Below are 18,890 nucleotides of genomic sequence, written 5' to 3' on the forward strand. Positions count from 1 at the left end.
TATCACTGGATTGTTGGCCCTTTTCTCCTATTCCCTAGAGAATGAAACTTTAGCAGTGTTTGGCTGAACTAGTTTTGAATGGCAAAATTTACAAAATTCAAAATCAGAATTTGTGTTTATTGTATATCTTTTAATCTGTGTGTTCAGGATTGATTAGCTGGTAATGAAAACTTTTATAATTGGAATACTGTGTTGTTGCAGAATCTAATAAAGTAGTTATGCAAAGTCTAACTGCCGACAATTTTCCCTGTTTTAATTTTTACAGTTTTATATTGGTGGAGATCCTTAAGGTCCTAACAGCCTCAAAAGGATTTCACACGAGCACTCAAGCTTGTAGTTCATGATCAAACCACAAACTCAACACCGCTGTCAGTAATGGATTGTATTCTTAGCACATGGAAGGAGCCAAAAATAAATTTCCATCATCCAGCAACAGACCATCATTAATCTGTAGCCTTTAAGGCCATAAGCGTGCAGGTCCTGCTGCCGGCCGTGCCCGCAGCAGCCGCAGCCCCGGGACACGGCCGGGGCTCCCCGGGCTGGGCCGTGCCGCTCCGCCGCCTTCTGCCGTTCAGAGGAAAACAAGAATTTCGCTCATAAGACAGAGCACGCCTAAAGCAGAAATGGCAGAAAGTCTGGCCGTGCTTTTCGCCCATTTATCTTCGCGTTCCTCGCGTCCCGCTGCTGTTTAAAGTTTAAAAGGCTGTGAGTAGCCGCAGCTAAAGCACACCGAAGCCCGCAGCCTCGCCCCAGCAGCAGAGCGACGCTGCCCCAAGAGGCCTCCGCAACGGGAGCACCCGGGAGCCACCCCGAGCTGCGGAGCGCCCTCGGGAGCCGGGACAGCCCCGGCTCCGAGCGGCTCCCGGGACAGCCCCGGCTCCGAGCGGCTCCCGGGACAGCCCCGGCTCCGAGCGGCTCCCGCCGCCGCTTCCCGCCCGGACAGCCCCGGCACGAACCGGGGCACGGCCGCCTCTGTGGACGCCCATTAACCGCCTTCCCGCCGCGGAGGCTCGTGGGAGCTGTAGTCCCAATCTGCCGCGTTCCCCGGCCAGCTGCGAGGCGGTCCTGCGGCGCTCGAACTACAGCTCCTAGCATGCGGGGCGGCGGGGCGGTGTCCGCCTGTGGCGCCGGGAGGCTGTGCGATGGCGGCAGGTTTGTAATAGAAGGAGAAGGCTGCGGCAGTCGGAGCTGGGCGCGGTGGCGGCGGCGGCCCTGAGGAGCGGGGCCGGCCAGCTGCCTCGCTATATGCGAGGGGCCGCGGGTCGGAGCTGTCGTGAAGCGGGTACTTGGGGGCCGGGGGTGCGCTCGGGGCGTGCTCCGTGAGGGCGGTGTCGTGAGGGAAGGAGGCGCTGGGCCCGGCGCCTCGGCTCGGCGGGGGAGCGGGGCTGTGCTCATCTCCCCACTGTGGACCCATGTGGGGATCCCTTTGTCCCTCCTCCCCTTCGCGGGACGAATCAGCCCGGTCCCTGCCGGCTGCTCCGCTTGGCACGAAGGTGCTGCTGCCGTGAATTTCACGGGGAGGTTTAGACTGGCAGGCGGCGTCCCGAGGGTCTCCCCAGGGGGACGGGAAAAACAGACCGTGAGCATTGCAGGCTTCAATTTGCCACTGCGGGAATCTGCACCTCGCTGGGAAACAGAAGGCAGTCGTTTCTGTAGGAAACATTTGTTTGGTTTTCCCAGTCGCGGTTTCAAACTCTCGTTGGAAGCGTAAGTATTTTGACTGCGGGAAAATGAAGTGAGAGCTGGCATGGGCTGATCTCTTGGGAATGAGGAAGCTTTAAGAAGTTATTTCCTGACTAGCAGAACTCTTGAACCTGGGCTGCTGTGGTTGTCTGTCCTTGGTGCCCTGGCCCCTTTTCTCCTCTGTATTCCCTCTGACACACCCCATGAACAGGCAGAGAATCGTTTGCCCTGGGATTACTTTGGGGAAGCAGGGCTGAGCAGCCCGGCTCGTGTTGTCACACTGTCACCAGCAGCAGTTTTGTCTTTTTCTTCCTAAGTGAGGAAATCACTTTGGGTCTCCTTCCTACATGAATTTGTTCATGTTTTATGACACTTGTAGGATTTGTTGCTGTATTTAAAATTTCTTCTGGATGGATTTTAAAGAAGCTTTTTGGGAGAAGGAAGATAACAGGCAGCATAGTTGCAGCGTTTCCTTGAGAAACTAAAGATGTGAAAATGATAAGTGTTGCATTGAAGTATGTGCAGTAAAGTGTTTGTATTTAGATGGACACATCTGAAACTTTGCATTAAGATGAAGTTCATGTGGCGGAGATCTCTCAGCTCATCAAATCACTTATTTTGTTTTAGGTGTTTAAAAAAGTTCTGAATCCCTCTCAGTACTACTGAAGAAAATATTATGTACATCTTTATGGCATTTGAGATTATAGTGGCTGCACTCAAATAATACAATTAAGAGTTGGATTATGTTGATTTTCTGCACCAAAAGTGTTTGTTACTTATTATCCAAATTGTTTCTATTGACTATGACTTATTTTTATAAATACACAAAGTTCGTTGTAAGAGAGTAATTTTCTTTTACTGAGAATGTTATTGTAAATTTCTTATTATATTTATCTACTTAATTTCTAGGTGCTGCAAGTGGATAGATAGCTGTCCATACCAGCTACCTGGAGCTTTGAAAGTTATATTGTCTTAAATCTACAGAATGTAATATTATTGTTAGTGCTGATCAGCAGAGAAATTGGAATACAGTTTGCAAGATGCCAACTGTTGAAAATCTGAGTGGTGAGCAGAACTTCAGTGCACACTGGATGTTCAATAGTGCCCGTGCTGGAGTCTTATTAGGTCCTGGTTTTACTGGTTTGAACTTCAAGAAAGAAAATTTGTTACCTGGACCTGAAAACATCTCAGCTTTGTCTGAAGAAGTGCAGCATCTGTCAGACAGCTGTTCTGTAAGTGATGACTCCCTGTGTGAAGAGTCTGCCAGCTCTCAGACACTTCAGCAGTGTGCCACTGCAACACCTTTTCCAGCAGCAGCTGGAAACATGGAGAGCTCTAAACCAGACTTAGTCCGTGGTGAAGTGGATGGTCAGAAGAAATCCAGTCACAGTGATCCACTCTTACAAAAGCTTGAACAGGTAATAAATACACCTAGAATTCCTTGACATACTTGCAGTAAGATTTATTCTGTTCCTGCATATGATTTGTCATGCCTGCAAGCAGGCAAACCCCTTGCAACAAATGTACAGGCCACGGCAAGCTTAAAGAGGAAATCCTAAATTCCAGTTGTGCTCACTTGGAAGTTGGTGTCCTCCTCATGATGTGCATTTACTGAGAGTGTAACTGCTGTTGTTTCCAGGTGACACAAGTTCCAGTTTAAAATGAAATCGTTCTTAAAAACATTTTACCTGGAAAGGTGCACACAGTTCTACAGTGTTTCTTCACTCAAGGCTGTGGAAATGGGGTGCTGGTCATTGCAGTGGTAGTGCTTGGCCACAGGTATTCACAGCACAGCGCAGTTGAATGTTCTTGTAGCTATAGCAACTTCTTTTGTTAGTACTCAAAGTAGGTGTGACAAACCTGGCTCTGTGAGAGAGTTCTCCTCTGATGAGGAGATATGTTAGTGTGATTGTGATAAAGTATCCAAGACATCAGGGTAAAAAAAGGCCTGGAATTGTAATGCTGTTATGTTATTTACTTTTTTTCTAATGCAAGTGTGTCAGTCAATCCACTGTAAGTGGCTGTTTGTTCACTTAAAGCTCTTCCATTTGTACTGGATACAAACTGGGTTGACTGGAAGTCTTCAGCAGGACTTTAATAGATCTTGCAGTTAAGGACTAAGAAGTCCTTGTCCACTCAGCCAGCAGCTACATCAGCATAAATCCCTATGTCTGTTCACTGGAGTGCAGAGAGGGAGATGGTGTGTGTGTGTCTCCAGAGTAGAATTCCACAAATTACCAGGTGCTATAAAAGTTTTCTCCTGTATTTTACATGATAGGAGAATATTTTCTCCTATCATGTAAAATTTTTAAAATATTGCCCAATATTTTAAAATATTATCAGTAGTATCAATCAGTGACTAAATAAATATAGACTGATTTATTGGTATCTTAACAGGAATTATTAAATGTCCTTAGAAAGTTATTGACAATCTATAACAGAATAATTCTTTGGTACATTCTAAATAAACCTAGCCTCTAATACATTTATTTATTTGTTTGAAAAGCTGAAGGAATTGCAACTGCAGAAACAGGAACAGTTAAAGAAACAACAGATGGAACAACTTCAAAGGTTAATGGAAGAGCAGCAGAAGCTACTTAGCATGGTATCTGGCCAGCCAGCAGCTCTTGGTAAGTTGAGAAAGAAAGCACATGATGTACTTTGTGTAAACTGGAAAATCTAGTCTCATTTTTCAGTTAAAATCTGAAAGTGTCTTCTGGGTTCTTCATTATTTTAAGATTACTTGATTAGTCAAAGGTAAATGCTGCATTGCTTCAGTGCCTGAAAGTTGAGTGCTACTGAAGAAGGAATATTGTCCTATTTTTATAAAATGTCAGCCGTAATTGTGGCTTGATCGATATGTGCTATGATGGGAGCCCTTGCTTCAAAGTACACGTCTTGAAGTGTGAAACAAGTACTTTCCTTTCTGATTAGCTGCTTCTCACAGAGCTTTTGATTGCTTAAGCTTTCAGTGTAGCCAGATTAAATGGTCCCTCCTTGTTTGTGCTCACACACATCACATTCAGGTGATGAGGTGAACCAGGATAGAGAGCTGATCTGTATTTAAAAACAGAGAGTTGTAGTAACCTGTATCAGTTTTCCAGTCTTGTTTGCTGGGTGCAAGGAGAGGGGGCAGCTCTTGGCTTCTGGAGCTAAGAAGGGGTACTTTCTGCTCTTGGCAGTGTCAGTCCAACCTGACTTAAATGATTGTCTTTCACTCTGCCCACCTGAGAAGATTAAATTAGGGCTTATTTTAGGAGAAGAAAATCAAGATTGCCCAATCGTTTATTCTTGGTCAGTGACATACAGGTGGAGGCTGGGTGATCAATCCTGCCCTTCAGTGCCATTTCTTTTCTCCTGTGGAGCAGTAGTTCTGTGATACAAATAGAATGACACAGCCATTTTGTTCCTTCTCCTTTCAAGGTTATACTGTAATGGCTGAAAGCCAAAAGCTGAGACCTGGGCATTCCACAGGCTCAGCACCTTCTCCTCAGTTGCCATTGTCTGGATATCAGAATATCTTTGAAGACAGAGCTCGTGCTCTGGTTGTTCCCTCCCATACACAAGACAACGATTCTTTACAGAAGCTGAACAACAGAGAATGCACCTCATCTTTGAAGAGCAATCTTTCAGAAGTGTCTGCCTGTGAAAAGCAAGGTCTGTATGTGCCTCTGAAAAGGCCAAATTGCTTGAAAAACAAGGAAGACAAATACATTACTGCTTAGTCATTTATAGAAAGATAACTTGATGTGTGGTGCTTTTTTCCCCCTTGTCACTGAGAGTAATTTTCTGCTACTTACTTTGAAGGTTTTATAATTTTAGTTGGTTTACTTGGTATGTTGGTTTGTTTACTGATGGCTTACAGACCTCAGAATGTTCCTGTTGTTGTCTGTTCAAGTTTGGCTATGAGCAGCATGAGCCAATAATCAAATTCTTCTCAATTTATGTATGCATACGTGGGAAACGAGAAGCTTGATGAGAGAGCTCTTCAGTACTGCAGACATCAACATTTGTTCAGTTGTGTTTTTAAGCCATACATTAGGTAACAATAACAAAGCAGATGAACAATCAGAATGGATTATTTAAGGTCTGTGGAAAATTTTTAATGCATAAGTGCTTGTTCCATTAAAAAGAAAGAAAGTGCAACTCCAAATAAGAACTAATTTGGGCAAATCTTAGAACTGTTTTGTGTAGGAATTCAGATCACATGGCCATGAAGCTCCCTTCTGGTTTGCACCTGACCTGAGTGCTGTTTAAAGTATGTGCTAAAAACTGATTTGTTGTTGGGATGAGAAAAAAAAGCCAACTCTGTTGCTTTCACAGGAAAAAACATGTGGTGTCCAGAAAAAAAGATGGAATTATTAATGGAGAGTGAAGATAATCACATTGGTCACATATTAGGTGTGGGAAGTGCAGATGTCTCTGAAAATTCCCGTGGAGGTGAACAGTTGTTGACTAATGCAGAGGAAAGGTAATTCAGACGACGATTATGCATTTTTTATCAAATTACACAAGTTTGGTTGAATTCTGAGTCCTGAGTGAAAGAGACTGATGCTCTGAAATTGTGCAATTTCTTAAGAAAGGATTTGATTTTTCTAGCTACTGTGGAGCCCTGTGGTAAGAGAGGCTCTTGCTTGGAATTGGTTGTGCTGTAAAAGATGGAATGTTGTGTGTTGGCTGAAGAGGTGTGTGAGCAGCCTGGGGTCATGACAGCATAGAAGCACCTTTCAGTATAGCTGGGTATATAAGCAGTCATGACTGCTGTTCCCAGTTTGATTTATTACAACCTCCTATCCCCTGTTATGCTCTGAAAGTAGTAATGTGAGGGAGGACAGCGAGGCTGTGACTTTTTAGTTTATCATGGGGAGTTGTGGTTGTTTGAAATGTCCAGTGCCAGGCTGGATGGGGCTCTGAGCAACCTGGTCTAGTGGAAGGTGTCCCTGCCCACTGTGGCAGGGTTGGAAGGTTGGAACAAGATGATCTTTAAAGTCCTTTCCAACCCAAACAACACAGTGACTACATCGTTCTATGAAATGTGGCTGTATCTCCCCTGGGGTAGGTCTTGGCCACCCCCAGCCTGCTTCCTGGGGTGGGCAGCAGCATGAAACAGCAAAGAAAGCCCTGATGCTGTACAAGCAGGGTTCAGTAATAGCTAGAATATTATGTTATCAGTGTTGTTAGCTATAGAAAAAGCTCACTCCCTGCCAGCCAGACCCAGCACTCCTGTGAAGGAGGAGGAATATCAAAGAGGGAGACAGGGAACGTTATCTCAGTAGCATTCCTGAGTGGAAGGGTGATACTGTAGGAATTGGCAGTGTGACTAAATTATGAGGGGAAGTTGGGTGATTTGTCTGAAGGAAAGGGTCCTTAAGAAAAGCAGTGAAAAAAAAGCAACAAACCCTGCACACAGTGTCTTTTAGATATGTATATTAACTATTGCAGGGATTGGATAAACATGTAGTGTTAAAATGCATTTCTCAGATTAACTTCATGCCTAAAGCACCTCAGAATTTGTCATCTTTTATACAATTACACCATAGATCTTTGATTACCAGTGATGTTAAACATAGTTATTTTATACAGAATTATAAGTTGTTTTTATAATTACTCTAGACCCATTAAAGCTGCAATACGTGAGAAGAAACAAACTTTTGAAGAATTCTTGGAAGAACAGATACAACTAGAAGAACAGCGTCTGGAGCAAACCCAGAAGTTACAGGTTATTGATTATTACTCTAAAAACCTTCATTATTGTTTATATATTGTGCTGAGATGTGATAGGTGCTTTAAAGTGTACAAGGAAGATGCTAGCAGGGAAAGCTAACACTGAATGCAGCATTCCCATTCTAAAAAATAATAAGCCCCAAATACTTCACTTGCTTAAGTCTTCAGAAATCCAGTAGAAATGTACAATGTAAATTTCTGCCGATATCTGGGATTTATTTGAAGAAATCTTCAAACTGTGTAAGGAGCTTTTTAACATTTTATTGTTTGCTCTTCTTTACTCATTTTCAGGAGACAAATGGATCAGCTGTCCAAAAACCAGTGATCAAGAGACCCTTCCTGAAAAGAGGGGAAGGTTTAACAAGATTCACTAATGCCAAGTCTAAAATGACAAAACTTGGAGAAAACACCTCAAAACTTCAACAAAGGGCTTTAGATGATAGAAATGTTATTAAAGTGGACAGATTACAAATACAGAAGAAAACTGTGCTTCCTGGAAAAGAACGGGTTTCTGAAAATCCTTTTGCACCATGTAAAAAATACAGCCACCCCCATAAAGTAAAACGTTGTCCTATTCAGAAGACAGTGGTACTCAGGAATCACAATGGAGAAAATATCTTGCCATTAGAAACAAGAATGCAACCAGGAAAAAATCATGATGGACAGATAAGAGATTCTTACCCATCAGAAATTAACAACAAAATAGAAAATACAGAGAACAGAGTAGAATTTGCTAAGTCTAACACTGGTAAAATCAAAAACAAATTACCTGGTGTTGAAAAGTCTCAAGAACTGACCAGTGCCTTTTCTAATTCTAAATGTCCCGTAGGTCAGCCTGTGAAAGATTCAGAACTGTCTTTTGAGCTTTCATTTCAGAATAAACTGGAGAACTGGGAAAAAGAAAAAGAAAAAGAGAATCTAGAATTAGATGAATTTTTGTTTCTAGAACAAGTTGCAGATGAAATATCTTTCTCAAGTAATTCCTCATTTGTGCAAAGGATCTTGGAACGAGACCAGCAAACTTCAAAAGGCCGTAGGATGTCTTCTACTCCTATCAAGGCAAAGCAGCAGCAAGTCACAGCACTGGCCATCGAACTTAAAAATGAGAGAAATAAAAGGGCAGACTGCATGGCACAGGAAAATATAAATGATAGCCCAGTTATACACACAGCCTCAAATTCAGGAACAGATTTCAGAATGAAGGATCCATTGAGTAAAACAGATGGTGTAATATTCTCAGCTTCTTCCGTGAAAGCAGCTCCTGCTTTAAAAAGTAATCACTGGATTGTAAGTGAAGATAAGAGTGAGGGCAACAGTGATACTGCTACAGATTCTGAGAGTGAATTTGGGGCCACATTGAAGCATGACAACAAAGATGCTAAGACAGCCCTTGTGAACCACAGAGAAAGTGATGCAGAATTTTTTGATTGTGGAAGTTCTGTTACAGACATCAGAAAAGAGACCAGAAATGGAGATGCTGACCTTGTGTTGTCAGACAAAGATTGTGGTGCACTGTCAAAGCAAAAGGTTAGAAAAGATGCAGATGATCACAGAAGCATGTCGTGTATAAGTAGGAATAAGTTTGAGTTTGATGATGAAAGAACATGGAGTGATCTTGATGAAAATTATGTTAGCATTGACTTACCTGAGAAATATACTAAAACACCTTTGCAGATGGACTTTGGCTTTAAAAATGATACAACTGTCCCTGACAAAGCAATAAAGAGAAAAGTTGCCTCAAAGAAAGGAGATGAAATGTTCAAAGAGTCTGCAGTGGACAGTGATTCAAACGGACCTCCTGTATCAAACCTGATGATGAAACTGTTTCCTTCACTGAAGCCAAAGCAGAAGGCAGGCTGCCATCCAGAGCATGAAACCAAATCAAATGTGGAACCAGAGCTGGGAGGTGAGAGAACAGCAACTGGTAGGAGGTGGTGAGGAAGGCGTGTTGTACAAGTCTTCCCTACTAGAGCTTAAGCTGCAAACTGAAATTACACCAGAGGGTTTAGGTACAGACTTCTGCTGTGAGAAATGGCCCTACTCTCCCCCTGCATCTCTGGTTGCATGTCTGATGCCAGATCTAACAATTACACAGCTTGCAGAATGACTCTGATTGGTGAAACCTTCTTTTCAGAAATTTAATTGGTGGGGGTTTTTTTCCTTCCCTCTGGAGGCTTCAGCTCATTGAAGTAACTTAATCTGAAGCTGCTTGATCACTGCTTCTGAATGAAGGAAAATAGTAAGGGGAAGCTGAAAATGAATTGGTACCTTCCAATTGGTGATGAGTTGAACGTGAGCCAGCAGTGCCCTGGCAGCCAGGAGGGCCAACCCTGTCCTGGGGGCATCAGGCACAGCATGGCCAGTGGGCAAGGAAGGGGATTGTCCTGCTCTGCTCTGCTCTGGGGCAGCCTCACCTCCAGTGCTGGGGCAGCTCTGGGTGACACCATAAAAACGACATTAAAGTATTAGCAGGTGTCCAAAGGAGGGCCATAGGGATGGTGAAGGGTCCTGAGGGGAAGCTGTATGAGGAATGGCTGATGACACCTGCTGTGTTCAGCCTGGAGAAGAGCAGACGGAGGGGAGACGTTATTGCAGTCTGCAGCTTCCTTGTGAGGGGAAGAGGAGGGGCAGACACTGATCTCTGCTCTGTGGTGAGCAGTGCCAGACCTGAGCAAGACACACTGGCCTCGCTTGACATCAGCACCACTTTTGCAAGCAGAGGCCTAGCCCTAGCAGGCTAAGGTGGTAAGGAGGAGAGGCATGTTGGCTGTCACAGAAGGCCAAAAAAATGCAAAGTCATAGGGGTTGTTTTCATAGACACACAGTTATAAAAAGCATAACAGCAGTAAGGTGAATGTGATTAATATGTTAGATAGGAACTATGTACTGTGTTTGTAGCCCTAGGATGAAGAAACCACATGTTATGTGAGACCCCAACCCTTAAAACTGCGGCTTTTAGATAAACAAACAAACAAGGGTGGATGCCAAAAGTGTGAAGTATAAAAGCCTGTGCAATGAATCCCAGTCAGACGTGCACATGGAGTGCTAACCCCTGCATGATCTCTGGGCACCAATAAAGGTGTGCTTTGCTTTGCAGTACCTGCTGTGGAGTAGATTCCTTTGAATCAAGGGAATGGTCTGAAATTGTGTTAGGGGAGGTTCAGGTTGGATATTGTCTGGATATTACCTTACCACCCCAGAGGGTGGCTGGGCACTGGAGCAGGCTCCCCAGGGAAGAGGTCACAGCACCAGCCTGACAGTTCAAAAAGAGTTTGGACAATGCACTCAAGTACATGGTGTGACTCTTGGGGATGTACTGTGCAAGGCCAGGAGTTGGGCTTGATGATCCTTTTGTGTTCCTTCTAAGTCAGGATATTCTGTGATTCCTATGAAAGCTGCTACTTCTGCTTATTGTTTTCTTGAGAATTGGTTGTGTAGGCTTGTCTAAAGATGGCTGCTAAAAGTTTGCAGGAAATGGGGTGGGGTTGGGGTTTTTTTTACAGCATTTCAGAGGAAGGGTGAGCAAGGAAACCACCTACACAGCAACATCAATATTTCGTCTATTCTCTTGTAAAGTCAGACTCTGAAACCCTGTGGATTCTTAAGTGGTGACTGAACAGCAAACTGGGATGGGAAAAAAAGCCCATAAAACCCCCTCCCTATTATCAGCTCTGCAACAGATTCCCTGTCAGGGATGGATGTGAACAGACTTTGTAGTGACTGAAACTTGAGAAAACTTAGAACCATAAACTTTCCTGTTTGATATACCCTATACCATCGTGCATCGATGTATATACCCTATACATCGTATACATGTACCTGGCACATATATGTGGTATGTATCTACACATGTGCCATGTACACTCATTACACCCTTATACCTCCATTTTATTTCTCTGGTTTGCTGTGAAGCCCTTCAAATTTCAGTTCCAAATATAGCTTTAGTTCTACTAAGATGAAAGGTACATTCAGTACTTAAAAGTACAACAGAAGTAATGCATCTACTCCATATTTGAGGTACTTGAGTAAATAGTGCAGTGTTTTAAAACATAACTTCTGTATTATTTGGATAGTAGAAATTTTTTTGCAAAATTACTGCTGTCTCTAAATGATATTTACTATGTCTCTACAAATAGTATTTACTTGGGGTTTTTTTGACAATTTTTAAGCTGGTGTGTGATAATTGTTCACTTCAGTCTTATGAATGCCATTTGGATAATGTGCCTGTGGCTGTGCTTTGGCAGGAAACACTGTTCCATCCCAGCTACTGAGAGAGAGACTTGCTGAGTTGGAAAATGAAATCGAGAGATTCCGAGCTGAAAACACAACTCTGAGTAAACTCCGTGAAGAAAGAGAGCACGCCCTGACAAATATCAGGTAATTTTTACTCCAAACATTTTGGGGCATTCACTTTCATAGTGTGTTGCAGACTCTCCTGATGTCCGCTTACCAACAGCACAGGTTCACATGCTTCAGTTACAGTGGAGATAGGGCTAGACACAAGTTGTTGCTCTATGGGTGTGTTAAACTGTAATTGTTACACACAATTTAATAGTGTTAAGAACCCCTGCTCAGTTAATATGATGGCCCTAAAGGCTGTATTTTGGAGAATGTGTACTTTGTTCTAAAGGATAGTACAATCCTGAATTAGCCTTGCAGAACTGGTCTCAGTGCTTTTGCTTTGGATTTGATAATTACCTGTGATGACATAAATGGGGCACATCTGTTCCTACCACAGCCACTTTTTTTTTTTGTTTGGGAACAGCATTGTGTCTTTGGCTAACATTTACTTTTTGTCCTCGTATTAGCAGATTCTTTTCTCTGGTGCTTTTGGGGGATGGTGTTCTAATGTTTTGAAGAATGTGGCAAGATTTTGGCCAAAGCTTTTCTAAATTCAGGATAATGTTTGTGACTAGAAGATGTAAAAATATGTATTGTCGGACATCAAACACCCGCTGTGTGACAATTCTTACTCCTTGAATAAGTAATACTGGTTATAAGTAAGTCTTCCTGGGGGTAATGGATGCTGAATTGCAATCTGTGACCACAAGACACAGAGTCTTCACTTTCTTTCTTAAAATCCAGATTAAAGGAGATTTGGGCTAAAGCAACAACTTTGTTTCATAATTATAGGAAAGAAATTGCAGACTTTGAACAGAAGAAAGCCCAAGAACTGGCTGAAATAGAAGAATATAAAAAAAAGGAAATTAAAAAACTGCAAAAGGAGCGTAAAGTTTTTGAAAAATACACCACAGAAGCTAGAGCAATTCCAGATAAAAAAGAACGTGATGAAATTCAGGTATAAAAATATATTATTATTCTAGTCCACATAGGAACATGTAAGTTCACTTAAAGGCAGTCAAGAACTAAATTCTAACTTAGTTCAAAGATTACAAGTGATTTCAAGATGGGAACTGCTAGCAGATGTGGGTTAGTGGTGAACGTGGCAGTGCTGGATTAACAGTTGCATTGAATGATCCTAAAGTTTGGGGTTTTTTTGAAATCTAAATTACTCTAATTGAGGGAGGGAACTGTAATCTTTACAATGCTGTTTGAGGGTTTTAAGGCAAAAAATCCTCATGAGCAAATCTTTTTGTCACGTTTCCATACTAAAAACTGCTGGTGACTGATAGAATGATCTTCAGCTTTGAAACAAAATTCCTGAACTTAAAATATTAAATTGTAAAGTTTTATTCAGGTAGTGGATCAAAGTGCAAACTAGAAGTTCACAAGGGTTTTGTTCTGTCTATAACTCTGTTCAGTCTATGTAGTAATCTTCTACAATTTTCAAAGTTACATTTTGTTATCACTTATAGGTCTTTAGGTGTCAGTGATGTAAAGAACAAGATCTGTTTCTTCTTTCATTGTCAGATGTATGGTATATGAGATGCATAAACAAGCCGTATTAAACATCACACAGGGATTTCCCTCTTCCTTCCCTACAAATTTCTCTTCAGAAAACTGAATTGACATTTGCTAAACTAGGCAGATTTCCATGTGTTTTTGTGTGTTTGTGTCCTCCCTGTTTTCCTGTGCCAAGATTTTTGAAGGGCCTTCCAAAGGTAGCATTAAAGATTTTGTGTTTCTGTCTCAAGTGTATTTGTACTGACCAATCTAGGAAGTATTAAAGGATGCCAAGAAAGCAAGAAAAACAATTCCTGTGGTTGGAGTAGAGCTTATAAAGTTGGTAGTTTAAAGTAAATAATCACTCTTTCAGAAAAGAAAATTCTTCCTTACCTTTCACTCCAGCGCTATTAAGCTGATTTGGCTTTTTTGCCACTTATGCCTTTTTTGCTTGTGTTTGTATTTCTATTAGAAACTAAAATATATTTTATTATATTAAAAATGAAAATGTGCATTTTTCTAAGGCTTTAAAACAGCAGATTGCAGAGTTACAGGAGGATCTAAAACGAAAAGAGGCAAAATGGTCGACCACCCATCGACGCCTGAAAGATCAAATAGAAGCTTTAGTAAATGAGAACTTTGAGCTAAAAGAGGAAATCAGAATTATGGAGAAGTTTCGTCTAGAAGCCTGGAAGAAAGTAGAAGCTGCTGGAAACAAGAAAAAAATAGGAAATCCTGGGATGAGTCTAAACAGAGCAGAATCTGTAAGTTATTAATCTTGGTGCTTTAAATATGTTTGTGTGAATACTGGTGAGTTTTCTGTTATATACTTGGACTCTAATAGCTACAACTTAGCTGCTTACTTTTAATTTACTGCTGTGGGGACTACACTAGTGGTGACAGACACAGAATTTTGTTAATGTCATATTCTCTGCAAATGTCAATGCTTTTGTTGAGGAACTCATCTTGGAAATTAAAAATGATGCAGTATGAAAGAAAAGTAATTGTTGGAGTCTAAGCTGTGAACTTCTGCCCCTTCAGGATCAACCAGGCAAACTAAGCAGTTCACAATTGTCTGAAGCAGTTATATTAAGTTTTGAAACTATAACTATTGTTCTGGATTGTTTGCATCAAATTAACGTTTTGGAGTTGTTGATAGTGAGGGAGCTGATGGAGGAAGAATTCCAAAGTGCAGCTTGGGCTACATCACACAAGCCCTTCTGTTGATCAAGTCTCAAAACTGTATAGTTTGTGAAGAAAGCTTCCAGTAAATTTAATGTCATATGGTCTATAAATTTTATTGACTCAGTATGAACAGTTATGAGTACATGTCACATAAACCACAAATACTTCCTTTCTTTTAGTGTCTACCAAGTAGAGGCCTAAAAAGTCGAAGTGCATCTCCGCTTCTTCCAGATCAGAAGTGCAGCAAGATAAATGGCAAAAGTTATTCACAAGCAAAAGGTAAAAATATTTGTCTCTGCAGAGAATTCTGTTAAGTCTTTAAAATAAAATGAATGTGAAGTTTTGCTTTGTGAGTGCATTACCACCTCAAAAGGCAATAGAGTGGGAACTTGAGCATATGCATAAATACCTCCTAGGGTGGGATTCTGGAGAAAGCTGTGATTTCACTCCAGTTTTGGAGTGAAAAATGCTTCTGGTCATACTTGATGGTCTGGAGCACTGCAGAAGCTGCTTTCTGTAATCAGAGATAAAACTCATCACTGGTGTGCTCCAAGCTGCAGATGTTGGTTAGATCAGAGTCACTGAGTGGTTTGGGTTGGAAGGGACCTCAAAGATCATCCAGTTCCAACCCCTTGCCATGGGCAGGGACACCTTCCACTAGACCAGGGTGCTCAGGGCCCCATCCAGCCTGGCCTTGGACCATTCCAGGAAAGGAGCAACCTCAGCTTCTCTGGGCAACCTGTTCCAGTGCCTCACTGCCCTGACAGTGAAGAATTTCTTTCTAATGTCTAGTTGAGTTGCTGATAACATCAGAAATGCTGTGTCTCTTCAGAACCTTCTGTTAGCAGATCTGTCATCATATGGGCAATGCTGTGGCAGCTGCTCCTTGTTCACAGTTAGTGTCTGCCTTCCTAAGGGATAAGCACATATGGAAAGTAACTGCAGGGTACTTTTTTTGACACCTCTGACAGCTCATCCAACCATCATGTTATCTGTTACAGGAGTATGTTCCAGAATTGAAGGTAGTTTTATTTTGGTAATTTGATAGGAGAGACATAGAAAAAATACGCTGATCAGTTCCTCTTAAAAGCTGCTATTCATCTTCCTTTGTTCATTATAAAGCATCACTAATAATGTCTAAATTTCTAAGAGGGGCAAATCCTTTGTGAATCTACAGAGGTGAAACAGGAGAGAAAGTGCATTAAATGTCCATTGTAATCATTCTTCAGTTCTTGCTGACACACAAAACAATGTCAGTGATTGATTCTTTTCTGGGCATGTGCCTATCCTTTTAATAAATATCCTGCTTTCAGTTTCTACTGCAGTTAAGAAATGTGGGGGTCCTGTACAGCTTGACCTACTAGATAACTGTAACTCTTAAACCACACTTTAATTTCTCAGTCCAATTTAACTATTACATGTATCTCAGTAGGAAAACTTTCTAGAACACCTCCATCAGGACCTGCTAATGAGAGAAACAACTCTGAGGCAATGACAGCACTAGAAGATTATTCTCAGACTTTAATGGTGGTAAGTCCTCTGTCTTGATTTGATTTTCAAAGCAGGGAAGAAAAAGCCTAAAATAGAAAAGTTAATGAGTATCTGGAGGGTGACTGATGAGGCTGTTGACTCATCTTTTTGTGTTCTTCAGCTTTTATTGTCACAACAGAAAATGGCTGTGTACTAGTCAATGAGGAGTGTTTTACCTTTGTCTAGTAGTTGTATTGTTCTTTGGCTCAGGAAAAATAAAAAGTAATAATCTCCTGCTCTTTTGAATTTTTTACCTTTTGGGAGGGCTAAAGAAGGATGGATGTTCATAAGCACCATGTAGGGCAACTGTGCAAGGATCTTTTAAATAGTTTAATTATTTCTTATGTTATTTGCTGTAGGTTACACTTAGGCCATAGAGAACTTGATAGTTTCATACCATGCTGTGGATTTCTTAAAGAAATTGAGCACCATGTTACAGCACAGCACTGAATTCCACTTTAGTCCAGACTACAACTGACCACAGATACCCAATGATTGCTCAGTCTCCATCTCTTGTACCATGTGAATTATACCTGGAGTTGCTTAAACCCCAGATTGTGTTTATGCCTCCCCATATTCATTTTCCTTCTGTGATGCTCCTTGTTTCCTAAAATACCTTTCAGCCTAGGAAAACAGTATATTAAGACAAAGCTTGATTTGAGTTTTTGCTTGTCATCTCAGGACACCTCTCCTAATGAAGCCTATGTGTCACCACCATCTGCTCCTGCATTTACAGGCAGTGAAGAGATACAGAGAGAAACTGCTTATTCTGATGGAAAGGTAAAATGGGAGCTTGGCACTTGGAAATTCTGGAAGACAGCTGTTGGGGAAGATGCGTGAGAATTTGAGTGTGAGGGCTCAATACTGACCTCACTCGTGTTTTCATTAGGTTGAGAAGGTTTTAAAAAATGGCTGTCACCTTATATTTTTCCCAAATGGAACATGGAAAAAAGTGGGCTCTGATGGGAAGACCGTAACTATAACCTTCTTCAATGGGGATGTGAAACAGATTATGCCTGATCAGACAGTGGTAGGTATCCTACATCTGCATTTTTCAGTAAATACTTATTTATCTGCACGTGTACACTCATTTAAAACTTCTCATTAGTTACACTAAATCTCAACTGTTGTCTGCAGATTTATTACTATGCTGATGCTAAGACTACTCACACTACATACTCTGATGGCCTAGAGGTCTTGCAGTTTTCCAATGGACAAATAGGTAAAGAAATCATTCACCCCAACTGCCAGAACTATTGCCCAGATACAGATATGTATTTATGTAATAAGCATATTGTCTCAAAATACATTTCAGAGAAGCATTATCCTGATGGCAAGAAGGAAATAACCTTCCCTGATCAGACAATTAAGAGTCTATTTACAGATGGCCAAGAAGAAAGTATCTTTCCTGATGGCACCGTTGTTCGTGTGCAGCGGTGAGCTTTTCCCTCTGGGGGCCTGGGCTGGGCAGGGGCTGGCAGCACCTGGGGCTCAGTGACAGGGGCACTCTATGGTGACAGCTCTGCTTCCACATCTCCTGCAGGTTGGCATTTCAATGGACTACACTGTGAACACATAGTTACTGCTCGAGGTTTGGGGTTGGGTTTTTTTTTTTGGTAGCATGGAAGAGGGATGAAGACAGTGCATTGTCTCATACCCTAAGAGACTTCTATTTGTGCATAATTCTAGAAAAAATATCTAATTTCACATTGTAAAATTGTATATAATTCTAGAAAAAATATCTAGGAACCTGGCTGGTGTGGGAAGCAGGTGTGACTGACAGCAGATAACTGATTGTGCTCAAAATACCAAGTTTTAAACTTCCCTTGGAATTGAGCAGTGATGGATTTGATGCAGATAAAGTGCAGGGGAGGCTCTCAAGTATAAAAGGGTCATATCAGTTTTGCAGAAACAGGGTTTTGAGTGTGAACCAGCTGAGATAGTTAACAGGTTTTTCCACAAATACTGTTTTTAAAGTCTTCCTTCATTTAGGCTTACGTATCTGATGCTTGTTCTGAGACTAATCTTACACCACAGCGTAATCCTTGGGGTTTTCTCTCCCCTTTAATGCAGAGATGGAACCAAAACTATAGAGTTCAATAATGGCCAGCGAGAACTGCACACAGCACAGTTTAAGAGACGGGAGTATCCAGATGGGACTGTCAAGACTGTGTATGTGAATGGACAGCAGGAAACCAAGTATGTCTCTGGCAGAGTCAGAATAAAGGACAAGGATGGTAATATTATCATGGACACTAAGTTGTAGACCATGTCAAAACTGTTGAAGTGTTAGCACATCAGCAAAGATAATGTACATTTCTGTAAACAGTGCAAAAGCTTAAAGCTTGTTGTGTATATATTATTTATAATTTTCTCTAAATAAATTTATTTTCAGTGGGTGCTACTACATGAGCTCTTTTGCTAATTCTTTTTTCCCATGTCTATGTTTAGAAACAGTTTACTGATTTAGTATTCAGCCATGTGGCATTAAAAGGGTGTTTTTTAAAGCAGCTGTCACTGAACACTCAAACAACTGCACACCACACCTTATTTTGGACATCAGTTAACTTACTGCTTAAAAGACCAAAGGGATGGCAGTCTTGGAGTATTCTTTTTCTTTCATCATCTTGTTTTCTTCATGTCAGAGTTGGGAGGCAAAAGCATTAGCAGACTGCAGTGTCTGTTCTATAAACTGCTCTTCTATACTCACAGGGCTAACACAGGTGAAACTGGGGGACAGGTTCATTCTCCAAGCTACTCAGAAACACCAGAAAATGAAAAAAAGTAATCTCATTCCAGTTTTCTAACAGATATTTTTAAGCTGACTTGTCTTTCAAAATTCTGCAGTACCTACTATCAAGAGGCTGCTGCTGGGCTGGCTGTTCTGAGTCTCCATTCTTGTGCTTGTTGAAAAATTTTCCTTC

General features: G+C 41.5%; 1 protein-coding gene across 5 annotated transcripts; it reads left to right on the forward strand.

Moving 5' to 3' along the window:
* Positions 1 to 1,058: 1,058 nt before the first annotated feature.
* CENPJ (centromere protein J) lies at positions 1,059 to 18,373 on the forward strand. 5 transcript variants are annotated; one of them, XM_064409313.1, is made up of 17 exons: positions 1,059 to 1,152; positions 2,593 to 3,101; positions 4,190 to 4,313; positions 5,107 to 5,340; positions 6,007 to 6,154; positions 7,297 to 7,402; positions 7,699 to 9,313; positions 11,652 to 11,784; positions 12,541 to 12,706; positions 13,776 to 14,015; positions 14,616 to 14,715; positions 15,866 to 15,966; positions 16,648 to 16,746; positions 16,856 to 16,996; positions 17,104 to 17,188; positions 17,282 to 17,402; positions 18,040 to 18,373. In XM_064409313.1, the coding sequence occupies exons 2-17, from the start codon at positions 2,724 to 2,726 to the stop codon at positions 18,230 to 18,232; spliced, it is 3,984 nt and encodes a 1,327-aa protein (XP_064265383.1). In that variant the 5' UTR covers positions 1,059 to 1,152; positions 2,593 to 2,723; the 3' UTR covers positions 18,233 to 18,373. The 5 variants fall into 5 exon arrangements, with proteins under 5 accessions (XP_064265383.1, XP_064265386.1, XP_064265387.1 ...); XM_064409316.1 differs by having other exon boundaries at positions 15,869 to 15,966; XM_064409315.1 differs by lacking the exon at positions 1,059 to 1,152 and adding an exon at positions 1,168 to 1,282.
* Positions 18,374 to 18,890: the final 517 nt, after the last annotated feature.

This window comes from Passer domesticus, chromosome 2 (assembly GCF_036417665.1).
Source record: "Passer domesticus isolate bPasDom1 chromosome 2, bPasDom1.hap1, whole genome shotgun sequence".
NCBI lineage: Eukaryota > Metazoa > Chordata > Aves > Passeriformes > Passeridae > Passer > Passer domesticus.

Bases quoted from the DNA above. Each gene is read 5' to 3' on its own strand.
- CENPJ (XM_064409313.1), top strand. From the start codon at position 2,724: ATGCCAACTGTTGAAAATCTGAGTGGTGAGCAGAACTTCAGTGCACAC. The intron at 5,341-6,006 runs GTCTGTATGTGC...TTGCTTTCACAG, and splicing joins GTCTGCCTGTGAAAAGCAAG to GAAAAAACATGTGGTGTCCA. The intron at 6,155-7,296 runs GTAATTCAGACG...TAATTACTCTAG, and splicing joins TTGACTAATGCAGAGGAAAG to ACCCATTAAAGCTGCAATAC.